Source organism: Carlito syrichta, unplaced genomic scaffold, assembly GCF_000164805.1.
Source record: "Carlito syrichta isolate Samal-C Ts95f unplaced genomic scaffold, Tarsius_syrichta-2.0.1 Scaffold305641, whole genome shotgun sequence".
In the NCBI taxonomy this organism is placed as follows: Eukaryota; Metazoa; Chordata; class Mammalia; order Primates; family Tarsiidae; genus Carlito; species Carlito syrichta.
In genome coordinates this window covers 267,613-287,089 of record NW_007249737.1, presented here as the reverse complement: position 1 = coordinate 287,089, position 19,477 = coordinate 267,613, and the positions used below count along the sequence as shown (strand labels likewise).

Here is a 19,477-nt window from a genome sequence, read left to right as displayed (position 1 = left end):
AAGACAAACCAAATCCAATATAGGAAAGACAGAAGGAATTGTCATACCAAATGAAAGAGAAGGACAGACGCAGTGGCTCATGCCTATAACCCCAGCACTTTGGGAGGATTGCTTGAGCCCTTGAGTTCGAGACCAACCTAGGCAATATAGTGAGATCCTGTTTCTACAAAAATTCAAAAATTAGCCAGATGTAGTAGCATGCACCTGTAGTCCCAGCTACTTGGAAGGCTGAGGCAGGAGGATCATTGAGCCTAGGAATTTGAGGTTACGGTAAGCCATGATCATGCTACTGTACTCCAGCCTGGGCATCAGAGTGAGAAAATTTTAAAAAGACAACACAATACTTTTAATGGGCAAAAAATTTGAACATATACCTCACAAAAAATTTAATGGTCACTGAGAATTTTTAAAAGAAATTCAAAACTAAATTCACCGGTACACTTCCAATTTCTGGTCCAGCATGTAAAGGAGCTTAGAAATTGCCATTCCATCCTAAAAAGTAAAAAGCTGAACAAACGGAAAAATCAACAACTCTTAGATCCATCAAAGAAGTGAGATCACAGGGCAAACCACTGCCCCAAAAAGTAGAGCGACAGACATGTGAATACAGAAAATCATAATTTATTAGAGCAGAAACCAATAAGGAGAAACTTCCCCCAGGAACCAGTGCCAGAGCAGGAAAACAAACTGTAATCGACAAATTGTTGAAGGCAGTGTCTGTACAAGTCAGAGCCTTTAAAACTTCAGGGAGTTTATGACCAAGGACTGGGGCGGGGGCAGTGCTCACAGTTTTGTGAGTTTTACTTCTAGAAGTTCTACCAGTTCTTCACAGTGATTGGGAAGAAAATTCCCTTGTGCTTCCGGGTAAGGGAAAGGCAAAAAGAACAATTTTTGAAATACACCAAAGCATTCTTTTTTCTTAACAAGGAAAAAACAATCTTATCAGAGCCTAATCTACCTAAGGAAAGGTAAATACAAGACTCCAACCCCCTCCAACCATTCTGTCCCACCTTAAAGGACAAAAGAAAACAGGAGAACCACTAGTGAAGTTCACAATCCAGGCACAGTTTCCCCAAAACACCGAAACCTAATCATAGGACTACAGAACACCTCTCCCTCAGCACAACTTACGGCACCATTACTAAAGGCCTATTTACCTTGACTCAAGACAATATATTCCTCTTTAAAAAAAAAAAAAACAAATTACAAGGTGCACTAAAATGCAAAAAAACAACGTGAAGAGACAGGCAACCATCAGAACCAGTCAGATATAGCAGGAATGTTGGAATTACCAGACCAGAAATATTTTAAAACTATGATTCATAAGCTAAGCACTTTAATAAAAAAGTAGACAACATGCAAGTAGAGAAGGATAAAGTGTGTAAATGTTTGAGATCAGAAACGCTGTAACAAATGAAGACTCTTGACAGGCTCATTAGAAGAATGAACAGACATGGCTGAGGAAATTATCTCTGAGCTTGAGGACAGGAAAACAAAAACTTTCAAAACTGAAAAGCAAAGAGAAAGAAAATAGCCAGGCACGGTGGCCCACGCCTGCAATGGAAGGAAAAGGCAGGAGGACTGTTTAAGCCCAGGAGTTTGATACCAGCCTGGGCAACACAGTGAGACCTCATCTCTACAAAAAATAAAAAAAATTAGTCACACATGGTGGTGTGCACCTTAGCACTAGCTACTTGGGAGGCTGAGGTGAAAGGATCACCTGAGCCCAGGAGGCTGAGGTTGTAAGTCATGATCGTGCCACTACAGTCCAGCCTGGGCAGCAGAATGAGATCCTGACTCAAATCAAGACTTAAAAAACAGGACAGAATATTCAAGAACTGAGGAACAAATACAAAGGTATAAAATATGCATAATTAGAATAGCAGAAGAAGATGAAAGAGAAAGAAGAAACATGCAGTATTTGAAGCAATAAAGATTGAGAATATCACCCAAATTAATGTCAGATACCAATACACAGACACAAGTAACTCAGAGAACACCAAGCAGAATAAATGGGGGAAAAAAACCCCACACCTAAGCATATCATATTCAATCATCAGAAAATCTAAGCTTAAGAAAAAATATTAAGCCAGGTGCGGTGGCACAAACCTGTAATCCCAGCACTTTGGAAGGCTGAGGCGAGAGGATTGCCTGAGTTCAGGGGTTCGAAACCAGCCTGGGCAACTTGGTAAGACCTCATCTCTACAATAAATCAAAAAATTAGTTGGGCATAGTGGTACATGCCTATAGTTCCAGCTACTTGGTAGGCTGAGGCAGAAGGATAGCCTAAGCCCAGCAGGTTGAGGCTACAGAAGGAGAGCCTGAGTCCAGCAGTTTGAGTGTGCCACTGCACTCCAGCCTGGGCAACAGAATGAGACTCCAACTCAAAAAAAAAGAAAAAATATTGAAGGAAGCCATGAACAAATACACCTTAACTATGGAAGAGCAAAGATAAGAATTATATTCAACTTCTCAGAAATCATGCAGGCAAGAAGAGAATAAAGCAAAATATTTAAAGTGTTGAGAGAAAAAACACCAACTGAGAATTCTATACCCTACAGAATTATCCTTCAAATGTGAAGGCTTTCTCACACAAACAAAAATTGAATTTGTCATCACTAGACCTGTCTTGCAAGAAATGTTAATTTTCTATAACCATTTGAAATTTTTTATAACAACAAAATAAAATGTTTTAAGTGTAAAAGACCAAGAAAGCAACCAGTTCAGGTTAGAGAAGATGAAAAGGTATGAAAATAAGAGGTTCAAAAAGGCCCATGAATGACTGCCAAATTATGTTCTCTGTCTGATTATTTGTTTCTTCCAAGATGATCTACAGGGATTTCTGATCTTCAGACAGATTATGGGAAAGGGAATTCATTTAACAGGGAACAGATATAGTCCTCTAATATGATAAAGGATTAAAAAAAACAAAAGAAACCTACTTAACCTACAAAGCTTTATTTAATGGATGTTTGACGACATTAAAGAAGTTACCTTTTTCTGATGTGATAATGGTATATGTTTATATACTTTTTTAAAGTTTTGATCACTTTAGAGATATATATATGTAAATATTGATTAATTATATACGGGTGGGGGAGGAGGGTTCAAAGATATGTCATGTATTGATAACTGTTAAGGCAAGGTGAAAGAAATATGGAGTCTCAATATATATTTTCTATTCTGTTTAATGCATTTGATTGTAAATGTCCTATGCTTCAAATCTTTTTCAATAACAGCTATATTGAGATATCATTCACAACATAAAATTCACAATTAAAAATATACAATGTAGAAATCATCACACTGTGTTCCACAGAGGTTGAACTAGTTTGCATTCTCACCAGCAGTGTAGAAGCATTCCCTTTTCTCTGCATCCTCGCCAGCATCTGCTGTTTTTTGTTTTATTAATGATGGCCATTCTTACTGGGATTAGGTGGTATGCCAATGCAGTTTTGACTTGCATTTCTCTGATGATTAGTGAGGCTGAACACTTATTCATATGTCTGTTGACTGTCTGTATGTCTTCTTTTGAGAAGTGTCTAGTCTCTGTCACCCAGGCTGGAGTACAGTGGCATGGTCATGGCCATCCCAGCATCAACCTGCTGGCCTCAGGCAATCCTTCCGCCTCAGCCTTCCAAGTAGCTGGAACTACAGGAGCACGCTACCACGTATGGCTAATTTTTTGATAGAGACAAGGTCTCACCAATTAGCCAAGGCTGGTCTCGGATCCTCTTGCCTTGGCCTCCCAAAGTGCTGGGATTACAGGCTTGAGCCACCACATCCAGCCTTGCCCACTTTTTAATGGTGCTGTTTGGTTTTTTTCCTTTCAGTACGTCTGAGTTCCTTGTAGATCCTGGTCCTTCCATACAACCCAGCAATCCCCCTACTGGGAATATACCCAGAGGAAATCAAATCACTGTACAAAAAAGAGACCTGCACATGCATGTTTATTGCAGCACTATTCACAATAGCAAAAACATGGAACCAACTGTGCTGCCCATTGAAACTGGACTGGATTTTTAAATTCCATACACACAATGGAATATTAGCCACAAAGAAGGACAAAATGATGGACTATGCAGCAACTTGGAGGGATTTAGAGTCTATAATACCAGTGATCTATCACAGAAACAAAGAACTGAGTATCACATTTTCTCACTCATAAGTGGACCCTGAATATTTACCATAATACTATAAGGAAGGGATTGACAGTAGCCGGAAACTGCTGGGGTGGGATGGGGGGGATGGGGTTGGGGGGGTGGGAGGGCACATAACATCAATAAGAGTACCTGATATCAAACCAGGCAAAGTAGGGACCAACGGGAAGCCCAAACTTTACCTGTACTTGTATACCTAATCTTTAATTGTACATCCACATCTTTAAAAGAAATAAAAAAGAAAGTATACATGGGTCTTAGTACATTCAGGGTCCTGCCACCATTACCACTATCTAACTCCAGAAAATCTTCATCACTCAATAAAAAAAAAATCCATATTCATTATTAATCACTCCCCATTTCCCTTCCCTCCAACCCCTAAAAATCACTAATCTACATCGTCCCTATAAAATTTGCCTATTATGGACATTTTGCATAAATAAAACTGTAATATGTAGCCCTTGTGTTGGGCTTACTTCATTTACCAAAATGTTTTCAAGATTCATCCATACTGCAGCATGTATCATTCATTCCATTTTATAGTTGAATAATATGCCACTGTATAGATAACCCATATTTTATTTCTCCATTCATAAATAATTGGGTTGTCTCTCCTTTTGACTAGGAATAATGCTCCTATGAACATTCCCATGCAAAGTTTTGTGAGCATATATTTTCAATTCTCTTGGGTATATATCTAGAAGTGGAACAACTGGGACATATGGCAACCACATGTTTAACTTCTTAGAAACTGCCAAACAGTTTTCCAAAGTGGCTGCATGATTTTACATTCTCATGGGCAATGTATGAGGATTCCAATAGCTCCACATTCTTGCCAACACTGGTTATTGTGCATCTTTTCTACGATAGCCATACCAGTGGGCATGAAGCAGTATCTCATCGTGGTTTTATTTGCATTTATTTGCATTACTGGCAAGTGATGCTGAGTATATTTTCAAGTGCTTATTCAATATTTGTATATATTCTTTGAAGAAATGTTTACTCAAATCCTTTGCCCATTTTTTAATGGGGTTATTTGCCCTTTAAGAGAGCTGTAGAGCTTTATATGCTCTGTATATACATCCCTTATCAGGTATAATTTGAAATATTTTTACCTATTGTGTCCTTTGAAGCACAAAAGTTCTTAATTTTATTGAAATTCAATTTGTTAATCTTTTCTTTTGTTGCCAGTACTTTGAGTCATATCTAGGAAACTATCGCCATGATCTATAACACAAACAAAGAACAGACTATCACATATTCTCACTCATAAGCAGTCCCTGAACATTTTCCATAATACTATAAGAAAAGGATTGGCAGTATGGAGATACTGCCACGGTGGGGGAGGGGACACAACAATAATAAGGGTACCTGATCTCAAACCAGGCAAAGTGGGGACCAACGGGAGGCCCAAACTTTACCTGTATGATGACCACTTGTATACCTAATCCTGAATTGTAGCCCGCATCTTTTGTACAGTCCTGAATTGTACCTTGTCAAGTTGCCCAGGCTGGTCTCAAACCCACGGGCTCAAAAGTGCTGAGATTACAGACTGAGCCACCGAGCCCCGCTACTGTATCTTTAAAATTAAAAAAAACTATTGCCTAATTCAAAGTCACAAAGATTTAATCTTTTTTTTTTTGAGTTTGAGTTTGAGTCCCACTCTGTCATCCATGCTGGAGTGTAGTAGCATGCTCATGGACACTGCAGCCTCAACATGCTGGTTCAGGTGATTCTTTCACTTCAGACTTCCAAGCAGCTGGAACTACAGGTGTGTGCCACCACGCCTAGCTAATTTTTTTTTTTAATGTAGAAACAAGGTCTCACCATGTTGCCCACACTGGTCTTGAACCCCTGGGCTCAGGCAATCCTCTCATTTCAGCCTCCCAAAGTGCTGGGATTAAAGGCGTGAGCCACTGCGCCTGGCAAAGATTTAATCTTATGTTTTTTTCTATGAGTTTTATAGTTTTGGGTCTTATGTTTAGATCTATGGTCTATTTTGAGTCAATTTTGCCTATGGCATAAAGTAGGGCTCTAACCTAATACTTGTACATGTGGACATTCCATCCCCACCTATTGAAATTACTATTTTTTCATTCATTGAATTGTCTTGGCACCCCTGTCAAAAACTGGTTGACCATACATGTAAGGATTTGCTTCTAGACTCTCAATTGTATTTCCTTGATCTATATGTCTATTCTTACATCAGTACTGCACTGTCTTCATTACAATCATTTCATATTAATTTTTGAAACTGGAGGCCTGGCACAGTGGCTCATGCCTATATCCCAGCATTTTGGGAGAATGAAGTGGAAGGATCATTTAAAGGAGTCAGGAGTTTGACACTGCAGTGAGCTATGATCACACCAATGCACTTCTGCGTGGGTGGCATAGCAAGACCCTGACTCTTAAAAAAAAGTTTTATAAACCATAGGGGGAAAAAAAGTTTTTTTTTAAAAATAAACGAGAAAGAAAATTCTCTAACTCTGCTATTTTTCAAGATTGTTTTGGCTATTCTGGGTCACTTGCATTTCCACATGAATTTCAGAATCGGCTTGCCAATTTCTTCAAAGAAACCTATTAGAATTTTTTTTTTTTTGAGTTGGAGTCTCACTCTGTCGCCCAGACTGGAGTGCAGTGGCCGCTCCCGGCCACCGCAGCCTCGACCTGCTGGGCTCCGGCGATCCTTCCGCCTCAGTCTTCCAAGGAGCTGGAACTACAGGCGCACGCTACCACGCCCGGCTAATTTTTTTTTGTAGAGATGAGGTCTCGCCTGCCCAGGTGGGTCTCGAACCCGCGGGCTCAGGCAATCCACTCACCTCAGCCTCCCAAAGGCACGGGATTACAGGCTGAGCCACCGAGCCCAGCTAGAATTTTGATAGGAATTGTGTTTCTATATATCAACACGGGGAGTATTGTCATTTTAACAATATTAAGTCATCTGATCCCTAAACATGGGATGTACTTCCATTGATTTAAGTTTCTAATTTCTTTCAATAATTTTATGTAGTTTTCAGTGTATAGTCTTGCACTTTTTAAATAGTTATTTCTAAGTATTTTATTACTTTTGATATCACTGTAAAGAGATTGGAGATTGGTTTCCCTTGCTAGTGTATGGAAAAACAAATAACTATTTAATTGGGGTCTCACTCTGTTGACCAGGCTGGAGTTCAGTGGCATGATCACAGCTCACCACACCCTTGACCTCCAAGGCTCAGGCAATCCTTCCACTTCAGCCTCCCAAGTAGCTGGTACTAAAGGTGCACACCACCACACTCAACTAGTTTTATTATTATTATTATTATTATTATTATTATTATTATTATTATTATTGTCAGAATCTCACTCTGCTACCCAGGCTACAGTGCAGTGGCATGATCATAACAATCACAGCTCATGTAGCCTCGACCTCCAGGGATCAGGCAATCCTTCTACCTCAGCATCTTGAGTAACTAGGACTACAGGTGTATTTGACGTTATTAATTTTTTTGTAGAGACGAGGTTTCACTACGTTGCCCAGGCTGGTCTCAAACTCCTGGGCTCAAGCAATTCACCCACATTAGCCTCCCAAAGTGCTGAAATTACAGGCATGAGCCACCGCATCTGGTCTAGTTTTTTTATTTTTTTGAGAGAGACAAGGTCTCACTATGTTGCCTAGGCTGATCTTGAACTCCTGAGTTCAAACAATCCTCCCGCCTTGACCTCCCAAAGTGCTGGGATTACAAATTAATCTTTATACACTGATCTTATATCCTGCAGCCTTGCTGAGCTTACTAGTTTTAACTGATTTTTGTGGCTCACTCGAATTTTCTATATATAGTCATCGACTCTTGGTATCCACAGGGCATTGGTTCCAGGACTCCCCCATACCAAAATCCATGGATTCTCAAGTCCATATATAAAATGGCATAGGCTAGAGTATGTTTCTCCTACAGAGTAAACCAAAATAAAGAGTTTCCTTGGAACCCAGAGAGGAGTGGGACAGGTATCGCACTCCACAACTCATTAAAGAAATGATAAAATGACCATATTTCCCAAAGTAATCTACAGAGTCAACGCAGCCCTTTCAAACTACCAACATCATTTTTCACAGAATTAGAAAAAATCCTAAATTCATATGGAACCAAAAAGGAGCCAGAATAGCCCAAGTAATCCAGAGCAAAAACAACAAAGCTGGAGACATCACATTACTTAACTTCTAATAATACTACAAGGCTGTAGTAACCAAAACAGCATGGTAATGATACAAGAGAAAACTCATGTACCAATAGAACAGAATAGAGAATCTAGAAATAAGCCCAAATACCTACAACCAATTGATCTTTGACAAAACACACCAAAGCATACACTGGGGAAAGAGAACACCATACTCAAAAAATGGTGCTCAGAAAATTGGACAGCTACATGCAGAAAAATGAAACTTGGTCCCTATCTCTCACTATATACAAAAATTAACTCGAGATGGATTAAAGACTTAAATGTCAGATCTGAAACCATAAAAATCCTAGAAGAAAACCTAGGAAAACTCTTTTTGGACACTGGTCTAGGCAAAGAATTTATGGCTAAAACCCCAAAAGCAAGTACAACAAAAACATAAATAAGTGGAATTTAATCAAACTAAAAAGCTTCTGTACAGCAAAAGAAATAATCAACAGAGCAAACAGTCAACCTACAGAATGGGAGAAGATATTCGCAAACTATACCTCTGACAAAGGACTAATATCGAGAATCTACAAAAAACTCAAACAAATCATCAAGAAAAAAGCAAAGGACCCCATTAAAAAGTAGACAAATGACATGAACAGAAACCTCTCAAAAAAAGATATACAAATGTCCAACAAACATATGAAAAAAATGCTCAACATCACTAATCACAGAAAAATGCAAATTAAAACCAAAATGAGATACCACTTTACACTAGTCAGAATGGCCCTAACTAAAAACTCAAAAAACAATACTGGCATGGATGTGGTGAAAAGGGAATGCTTACATACTATTAGTGGAGGTGTAAATTAGTATAATGGCCTCTATGAAAATTGGAGCTTTCTCAAAGAACTGAAAATAGATCTACCATTTGATCCAGCAATCCCACTACTAGGTATCTACCATAAGGAACACAGGTTGTTAAACAAAAAAGACACCTGCACTCACATATTCATCACAGCACAATTCACAATTGCAAAGATGTAGAATCAACCTAAATGCCCATCAACTGAACAGCAGATAAAATGTGGTATATATGTACACACTATGGAATACGGTTCAGCCATCAAAAAGAATGAAATAATGTCTTTTGCAGCACTTTGGATGGAACTGGAGAACATTATCCTAAGTGAACTAACACAGGAACAGAAAACCAAACACTACATGTTCTCACTTATAAGTGGGAGCTAAAAAAAGGATCTGCAAAGACATAGAGAATGGTGTAATGGAAATTGGAGACTCAGAAGTGGGGAGGCGGGATGGAAAGTAGAGGGACAAAAAAAGTCACCAATGAGGTACAACGTGCACAGGCGGGAGTAGCGGGGACACTTCAAGTCCAGACTTCTTTGCTGCTATACAATACAATCATGGACCCCAAAAGCTACTGAAATAAAAACGTTTTAAAAGATACCTATAAAAATAAATAATAAAATGGCATAGTATTCACACATAACCTACACACATCTTCCTGTATGCTTTAAATCATCCCTAGATTATTCATAATATATAATGCAAAGCAAATGCTATGCAAATAGTTGTCATACTATATTTTTATGTGCATTATTTTTTGTTACATTTCTCTCTTCTACTGTTTTTCTCAAATATTTTCAATCCACAATTAGTTGACTTTCAGAAACAGAACCTATGGATAGAGAGGGCTGACTGTACAAGATACTAAAAATACATCGTTTTACTACTTCTTTTCCCATATGGATGCCTTTAATTTCTTTTTCTTGCCGAATTGCTACAGTTATATCCTCCACTACAATGCTGAATAGAAGTGATGACAGGAAGCTTTTTCTTCCTTAGGAGAATGATTTTAAAAGCTTTTAGTCTTCCACCATTAAGTATGATGTCAGATAAAGATATTGTATCCTTTATCAGGCTGAAGAAGTTCCCTATCCCTAGTTTAGTGAGTATCTTTATCATGAAAGAGTGCTGAATTTTGTCAAATGCTTTTTCTGCATCTTTTGAAATGATTACATGTTGCTTCTGACCTTTACTCTATTATAGTACATTACATTGATGGATTTTTGTATGTTAAACCCACTTTGCATTCTTGGGATAAATCTGACTTACTCATGGTGTACAATCCTTTTTTATATGTTGCTATATTTAATCTGCTAGTATTTTGCTGAAGATTTTCATATTTGTACTCATAAGGAATATTGATCTATAGTTTTCTTTTCTTGCAAAATATTGTCTAGCAGAGTAATAATGGACTAATGGTTTGAAATGTGAATAATTTGGAAAGTGATAGCCCACCCCTTTTTATTTCTTAGGAGTGTGAAATATAGTGTGAATTCATCTTTGAATATTTGGTAGAATTCACCAGTGTCTTGGTCTTGGCATTTCTTTTAGAGTCAGGGATGTCACTGTTACCCAGGCTGGGGTGCAGTGGCACAATCACTGTAGCCTTGAACTCTTGGGCTCAGAAGATCCTTCCATGTTGGTCTCCCAAGTAGCTAGGACTAGAGGTACACATTACCCCACCTGGCTAATTTTTGTTGTTGTTGTAATGAGGTCTCACTATTTTGCCTACACTGGTCTCAAATTCCTGAGTTCAGACAGTCCTTCTGCCTCAGTTTCCCAAAGTGCTGAGATTATAGGCATAGTCATCACACCTTGAGGGAAGCTTTCTGATTATCAATTTTTTTATAGATCTATTCAAATTCTCTATTTCTTCTTGAGTCGATGTGTCTTTCTAGAAATATATTCATTTCACCTAAGTTGCAGCCACAGAATTATCAGTAAATTCCCTTATAATCCTAATAATTCTGTAAATTGGTAGTGATGTGTCCTCTTTCACTCCTGAATTTAGTAATTTGAGTCTTCTCCCTTTTTTTATCTTTGTAAGTCTAGCTGAAGGTTTGTCGTTTTTGTTGACCTTTTCAAAAAGTAACTTTTAGTTTCATTGATTCTCTATTGTTCTATTCTCTAGTTTCACTTATTTCTGCTCTCATTGTTTTTTGTTTTTGTTTTCGCTTTTGTTTTTGAGTTGGAGTCTCACTCCTTCGCCCAGGCTGGAGTGCAGTGGCATGCATGCTCACGGCCACCCTAGCGTCGACCTGCTAGATTCCTGCAATCCTTCCACCTCAGCCTTCCAAGTAGCTGGAACTACAGGTGCACGCTACTATGCCCAGCCAGTTTTTGATTTATTGTAGAGACAAGGTCTCGCCAAGCTGCCCAGGCTGGTCTCGAACCTGCGGGCTCAGACAATCCACTCACCTCAGCCTCCCAAAGTGCTGGGAATATAGGCTGAGCGACCAAGCCCAGTCTCATTGCTGTTTTTAATTTCTTCTCTTTTGCTGCCTTGAGATTAAGTTTCTTTTTTTCTAGTTTCTTAAGGTGAAAAGTTAGGTTACCAATTTGAGATAGTTTTCTTTTTTCAATATTGGTGTTTGTGGTATAAACGGCTTTCTAAGCAGTGCTTCAGCAGCACCCCATAAGTTTGGCGTGTTGTATTTTTGTTTTCATTTGTCTGAAAGTATTTCCTAATTTCCCTTGTGATTTCTTCTTTGATTCACTGTTTATTTAGAAGTTCACTGCTTAATTTCTATATATTTGTGAATTTTTCCAATTTCCTTATTATTGATTTTTAATTTCATTTCATTGTGGTCAGAAAATATTTTGTATTATTTCAGTTCTTTTACATTTATTGAGACTTGTTTGATGTCCTAACATATAATCTATGCCAGAAAATATTTCATGTATACTTGAGTAGAATGTGAATTCTGCTATAGTTATGTGATGTAATCTACAGATGACTATTAAGTCTTGTTGGTTTACAATGTCGTTCACATCTTCTGTCTCCTTATTGAACATCTGCTGAGTTGTTCTACACATTATTCAAAGTACAGTATTTATGTCTCCAACTCTGACTATTGAACTGTCTATTTCTGTCTTCACTGTCAGTTTGTTTCATGCATTTTGGTGCAGTGCTAGGTGAATATATATTTATAATCATTATGTCTTCCTTATGCATTGACCCTTTTATATTTGTCTCTAGTAATTTTTGTCTTAAAGTCTATTTTATCTGATATTAGCATAGCTATACCAATTTTCGTTTGGGTACAATTTGCATGGTTTATCTTTTATTTTCAACTTATTTGTGTCTTTGAATCTAAAGTATATCTTTTTTTTTTTTTTTTTAAGTTGAAGTCTCTCACTCTGGTGCCCAGGCTGGGGTGTAGTGGCATGCTCACGGCCACCATAGCCTCAACATGCTGGGCTCAGGTGATCCTTCTGCCTCAGTCTTCCAAGTAGCTGGAACTACAGGCAAGCTCTACCATGCTTTTTTATTGCAGAAATGAGATCTTGCCAAGTTGCCCTGGCTGGTCTTGAATCTGTGGGCTCAGGCAATCCTCTTACCTCGGCCTTTTAAAGTGCTGGGTTTATAGGCATGAGCCATTGGCACCCAGCCTAAATTATGTCTCTTATAAACAGTATAAAGTTGGATCATTGAAATTTTTTCAGTTTTAAATAAAGCCAAAATATGCAGAAAAGCGTATCTTCTTCTGAAATTGAAGAAACTACTGTAAAGACTAAAATATTTAATAGCCAACACATTTCTTTTTTTAAAAAGGGGGCAGGTATTTACTCCAGAGATCACAAAAAGATATGTGTGTAGCATTTTAAATCACTGGGGAAAGGATGAATATTTTCCAATCCGAGGTGTTAGGACAAGTGACTTTCATTAGGAAAAAAATAAAATTAGATTATCTCCACAATCAAAACTAAGTTCCAATTGCATTTCATGAAACTAAAAATTACAGCTGGGTATAGTGGCTCACACCTGTAATCCAAGCACTTTGATAGGCCAAGGTAGAAGGATTGCTTGAGGCCAGAAATTAGAGGCCAGCCTGGACAACACAGCAAGACACCATCACTCCAAAAAAAAAAAAAAAAAAAGTTAATTAGCCAGGTGTGGTGACACACAACTGTAGTACCAGCTTAGCTATTCCAGAGGCTGTAGGATCACTTGAACCCAGGAAAAAGAGTTTACAGTGAGCAATGATGAAGCCACTGCACTCAAGTCTGGGTGACAGAGCAAGACCTTGTACCTAAAAAAGAAAAAGAAAAGAAAAAGGAAACTAAAAGTTACTATAAAATCTCAGAAAAAAATATAATAAAATGAGGAAGACTTTTCTAGGCAATATACAAAAGCCAGTTTTTAAATGTTTGTATGATAAGATACCATAAACAAACAATGCAATTTAACTAATTCAATTAAAGTCTTTGGCTTGAGATAGATTCAATGAGTGAATTCACTTCCAGGTAACCCATCTGAAAGTCCATCATTAAGAAAGTCAATCTAGTAAGAGAAAAAAAACTAATAAAAAAGAAAGTCAATTAACCTATCAAAATATCCAGTATGGGACTTTTTTAAACATTTGAAAAATGAGACTAATAATTCCTACCTTGCAATTTTACCAGTTAAATGAGAAAGTAGCTACAAAAGCATCTAATATGAGGTCCAGCACATTACAAAAATGAGTTTCTTTATTTCAACTTAAATTGATACTACATTAAATGAAGAATTGGAAGCTGCAATGAGGAGTATAAGGATTCTTGTATTTTGATTCACAGTAAAATTATAATTTCATCCTACCGCATTTGAGATAAATACACATTTTCCTTAATCCCTTGCCCATTCTGTTTATTAAGTATAAGATGCCAAATGTTAAGAGTTTATCTAAAGATAGAAGGTAAAGTGTGAATAGCAATACATAACCAAGGTATGTATATATAGTAGTCATTATATTTCAATGTCTCTTACCCATTAAAACCTTTCACCCAGCCGGGCTTGGTGGCTCAGCCTGTAATCCCGCGCCTTTGGGAGGCTGAGGTGAGTAGATTGCCTGAGCCCGCAGGTTCGAGACCCGCCTGGGCAGGCGAGACCTCATCTCTACAATAAATCAAAAAAATGAGCCGGGTGTGGTAGCGCGTGCCTGTAATTCCGGCTACTCGGAAGGCTGAGGCGGAAGGATCACCAGAGCCCAGCAGGTCGAGGCTGCGGTGGCCGGGAGCGGCCACTGCACTCCAGTCTGGGCGACAGAGTGAGACTCCAACTCAAAACAAAAAAAAAAACAAAAAAAAACTTTTCACCCACATAAATAAGAATCATATCTGAAATAGAACCTACAAATGAAAAACCTTCAGAATAGTAGATACTGTTAAAGGATAAAAAATAAAAATATCAGATAAGCCAGGCTCGGTGGCTCGGCCTGTAATCCCGTGCCTTTGGGAGGCTGAGGTGAGTGGATTGCTTGAGCCCGCGAGTTCGAGACCCGCCTGGGCAGCGAGACCTCATCTCTACAATAAATCAAAAAATCAGCCGGGCATGGTAGCGCGCGCCTGTAATTCCGGCTACTCGGAAGGCTGAGGCGGAAGGATCGCCGGAGCCCAGCGGGTCAAGGCTGCGGTGGCCGGAGCGGCCACTGCACTCCAGTCTGGGCAATCGAGTGAGATTCCAACTCAAAAAAAAAAAAAAAAAAAAAGTATCAGATAAAAACTAAAGTATGTGAAAGTTTACTAAGGCCATTTTTTTTTTAAATATCTGAAAAGTTTAGGGTAAAAATCTTTCGCAATTTAGAAAGATTTAACTCAACTTTTTAGTTCAAACAAAATATTCACTTCCTAAGTAAAACAGAATATGTTTAAATAAAGGAAAGCACAATTTTTATTAAAGCTTTACAATTTTTTTTTTTTTTTGAGTTGGAGTCTCACTCTACCGCTCAGGCTACAGTGCAGTGGCATGCTCACGGCCACCCCAGCGTCAACCTGCCGGGCTTGGGCGATCCTTACACCTCAGTCGTCCAAGTAGCCAGAACCACAGGAGAGCACTACCATGCCCAGCTAATTTTTAGTTTATTGTAGAGACAAAGTCTCACCAAGTTGCCTGGGCTGGTCTTGAACCTGCAGGCTCAGGCAATCCTCAGTGGCTGAGCCACTGAGCCCGACCACTTTATAATATTTTAAAGAGCCACTACATACAACTACATTTAACTTAAGGACTAAACAAAATACAAACTTCAACAAATGCTGGTCATAATGTAAAATTTCCACTCAAAAAATAGTACATTTAGGCCAAGTGCAGTGGCTCATGCCTGTAATCCCAACACTTTGGGATGCCAAGGCGAGAGGATTGCTTGAGCCTAGGCAATATACCAAGACCTCATCTCCAAAAAACCTTTTTTTTTTTTTTTTAATTAGCCGGGTTTGGTGGGTGGCATGCACCTTTTAGTTCCCGTTACTTAGGAGGCTGAGGCAAGAGGATGGCCTGAGCCCAGGAGGTTGAGGCTGCAGTGAACCATGATCGTGACACTGCCCTCCAGCCTGGGTGACAGAGTAAGACCTCGACTCACAAAAAAAAAGAAATACATTTAGACAAATTTACATTCTTGCAGATTTTTAGATGAACAAGATTTTTAGACTTCAGATGAACAAGATTTTGACCTTTAAGCTGATTTTAAACTGGTGTTTAAAAAACTAAAAAAGGGAACCCAAAATTATACAACAAATGTGCCCTCCAATCTAAAAACAAAACAAAATGTTCACTGGAATGTAAAAGTAACCACTGACTATTCAAATTACTAAAGACAATGTTGCATCTACAACATCTCTCGTGGTATTTCAACCAGTCCTGTATTTTCATCCATTTAACAGGAAAATGAATGTTTAAAGCTTAAACAGGGGTGAAATTTTATGCGGCAATATCTGCCTTTTGCATTAATTCTGTAGCATCCAAGGCAGTCATGTGCACGCACCAGTCTTAAATGCCACAAGATTCATTTGTAAAGGAAAATAAAAATAGAAATTAGTTTAAAAACAGCACAACTCATCAACACACAAGTGCAGCTGCCTTGTTACCAAAACACAAGCCCAGCCCTTACAATTTTTTAAATTTTAATATGAGTTTCAATATATCACTCATAACATGCACAATACTCTTAAATGTCTAGTTTCTCTTATACATATAGCATGCATGTGTGTAAAGACTTCTGAAATATTTTCAAATGCTAAGCAAATCTACATAGTAATAGGATTATAGAAAAACTGTAAAAATTAGGAATGTGACTAAGAAACTTTTATTTCTGGCATTCTTCCCTCTATTGCAAACCTAATCTAGTTCCAAAAATGTAAACAAGATGTTGGGGTTCTTGAAATCTTAGTGTCTCTTCCCAATTGTTCCAGTTTGACAATAACTGGAATACTGGAAATAACTTGAAAATATCTAATATCTTTATTAAAAATATAATTGATATTACATTCTTTAACAAAAGTTCACTATAATATTCCATACAACCTAATCAGTATCTTTCCCTCTTATTTTATATTCAATGATTCCTTTATTTCAAAAACAAAGACATCACATGGTTTGTGATCAACACCAGTGGCTAGACATATTCCCAAATCATTTCTCTCAACTTGTTTTTTAAAAGAATCAAATTTAAAATGTGAAACAAAAGGAGCACAAAGCGACATCCTCTAAGAGAAAAATGCTGTCATTACTTCATTTAAAAATAAATAGCTGAGTCATAGTAATAAAAATTTCACAAAAAGCAAAATTTTTATTTTATTTTTAAAATGAAAGTGCTCTAAGGTACACTTTAAAAATTACCTTATTTGCCACAATATCCTGGAAACTAACCCCCAAGGCTGTTCTAGACAATCTACTTGTGTCTCCCGAATCCTTCAACTTATGCAGAACACAGAAGTTTGAAGGATGAATATCAACAACAGCAGTCAAACCAAGGGCATTTTTGTCCAAGCTAGCCCTCAGCTCCAAATAAAATTAACACCTAAAAAAGATCAAAAGGTAAAGACAAAGAGTGTTCTTAAATCTTCTCTTAAGAAGTAGGAGTTCCTTGGTTTCACATCTCTCCTTGCTTTTCACTGAAAGGAGAATGAGCCAATCAAATCAACAGGGATAAGAATTAGACAGTTCCCAGGCAGAGGATGCAAGAATCTACAGTCCAGGCTTGGCCCAGAGATCAGGGGGCACACGCACGCCGATGCTCAGAGGAAGCTCTGAAGAAATGACACTCTCTAACGGAAGTTTCAAGGCCTTATTTTTTTAAAGCCTAAGACCAGCCCTGTAAATCCACTGTAGAATACAACCTAAAAAACTCCATTCCCCCAAACAAGTCAAGAGTTTCCTAGACTCTCGAAACGGAAAGAACATGTGTCTCGGTCACCCTCAGGGCGGCGGCCTCTCACATGGAAAGAAGGGCAGCCCATGTGAATCGGAGTTGCCCCCACGTCAGTTTATGTGACAGATCCACTGGGAGCATCCGACTGTGATCCGGGCCCTCCAGGGCAGAGGCTGCTGGAAGAGGAACAGAAATGCAATCTTCACGGCCCTCCTACTTCCGTTCTCGGAACAGAAATGCTCTGTTTCCCCCCAGTCCTCACCCCTCGGCCCAGTAGCCCGTGAGAGCCAGGCCCCCTCCAAGAGCTGAAGCGGGGAGAAAGGCAGGTAGTCACCCCCCAGGGTCGACGGAAGGCGGTTGGCCAAGCCACCCCCACCCGCGACTCCAGCACCAATCAACCGCCGGCGCCGTCTTGAGAGTCCCCCCAGCCGGGGACACGAAGCAGCAGAAGTCGACGGCAAGCTTGCCCCCTACTCCTTCCTCCCCAGGCCAGGGGAGCGGAAAAGCGCAAAGAGGAACTAAGTGAACTGCGAGAGGATGCCCAGAAAGCTCCCTCCGAGAGGGGGTGGGGCGGGGGTGGAAACCAAGAAGGAGCGGAAGGAAGGGGAAAGGAAGAGCTGCAAGAGGAGGAAGGGACGAGAGCGCGCGCCCGCCTGGGGGACGAGACTTCGGGAACGCGGCTGCACCCCATTTCCTCCAAGCGGGGCGGGTGTGCCCGGCCCCCATGGCGCTCCGCCCCGGGAGGAGGGCGAGGAAGAGGGGCGAGGCGGCGACGTCCCCTTCCCGGCCACCTCCTCGCCCCTCGGGAAGGGCGCGCGAGGGACTGCAGTGCCCTCGCGGGGTCGGAAGCAGCTGCAACGGCCGCTCGCCCCGTCGGAAGGCGCGGACTGCGGGGCCCGCCTCCCGATCCGCGGGGCCGGCTTTCACGCCGACACCGCCGGCGGAGGCAGCTACGGGTGACGCCAGCCGGGCGGCCGTGCCGGTTACCTGAAGCGGGGCGAGTCCTTCAGACACTCCTCGAAATCCACCGTCATCTTCATCCTTTGCAGGCGGCGCGGGGAGAGCCGAGGGGGTCGCGGGAGCGGCGGCGCTGGGGACCCAGACGGCTACGGCGGGCGCACGGCCGCGACTAGCGCTGCACGGAGCTGCGGAGGGCGCCTCGCCCGCTGGTCATAGCAGCCGCGAAGACAGGGACGGCTCGTCAGGCCCCAGTCCGGCCCCTCTTCCTCCTGCCCCCAGTAGAGCGCTGGCCTCAGGGAAACGGCCCGGGAGTGACAGCCGCGGCCAGCCAGCCACGAACCCGGCGGCCAGTGGGAGGAGCCTTCAGCAGCACCGCCTCCGGGCGCTGGGGCAACGAGCCTGAGCGACGGCAGCCGGAACCAATAAGCAGCGCGACCGTGGGCACCTCCTTGCCACAACCGCCCCCGAGGGCCAACCGAGCTGCGCGGGCGTCGTTAGGCGGGACGCACCGGTTGCTGGGAGGCCGGCAGCTGGGGCTCCTTGGGAAGGAAGTCACGTGACCGCGCGCCGCGCTTCCCTTCGAGCCCCCGCCTCTTCTCCTGCTTTCCCAGCCCCGCCCTAACGAGCTGCCAGTGCAGGGGAGCCGCCTCCTACAGGTCTGGGGAAGGAAATTTACTTTTTAAAGCAACTTTGGCAGAAATCTGAAAAGGTTAGGGGCAGAAATTATAAAAGGAGGAGCTAGGGTAAGCCACTGCTTCCTTTAGAGACACTAAAGCCAAGAGAGGAGCAAGGGTAACTTTAATGATAAGATCCATTTTTCACGTATAGGTTTCATCGCTTAATAATTTGTAAATTGCTTTCATGTACATCTTTCATGAAACCAGAGATTAACTCCTTCAGCTGACGTCTGGGATGGGCATCGATGGTATTAGAAGTAGGTCGTTTCGTGTGGAGGAACTGCTCTCAAAACCGCAGAAGACATTCCTCCTTACTGATACT

The 19,477-nt window shown here is 40.7% G+C and overlaps 1 protein-coding gene across 1 annotated transcript in view; it reads right to left on the bottom strand.

Annotated features, from left to right (window-relative positions):
- The window catches only part of ACAP2 (ArfGAP with coiled-coil, ankyrin repeat and PH domains 2), a 140,732-nt gene extending 121,913 nt beyond the window's left edge, over positions 1-18,819 (bottom strand). Inside the window, exon 1 of the mRNA XM_008061925.2 lies at positions 18,506-18,819. Within this exon, the coding sequence (XP_008060116.1) occupies positions 18,506-18,558 (53 nt within the window). The 5' untranslated portion in view covers positions 18,559-18,819. The remainder of the gene's footprint in view (positions 1-18,505) is intronic.
- Between the last annotated feature and the right edge of the window lie 658 nt (positions 18,820-19,477).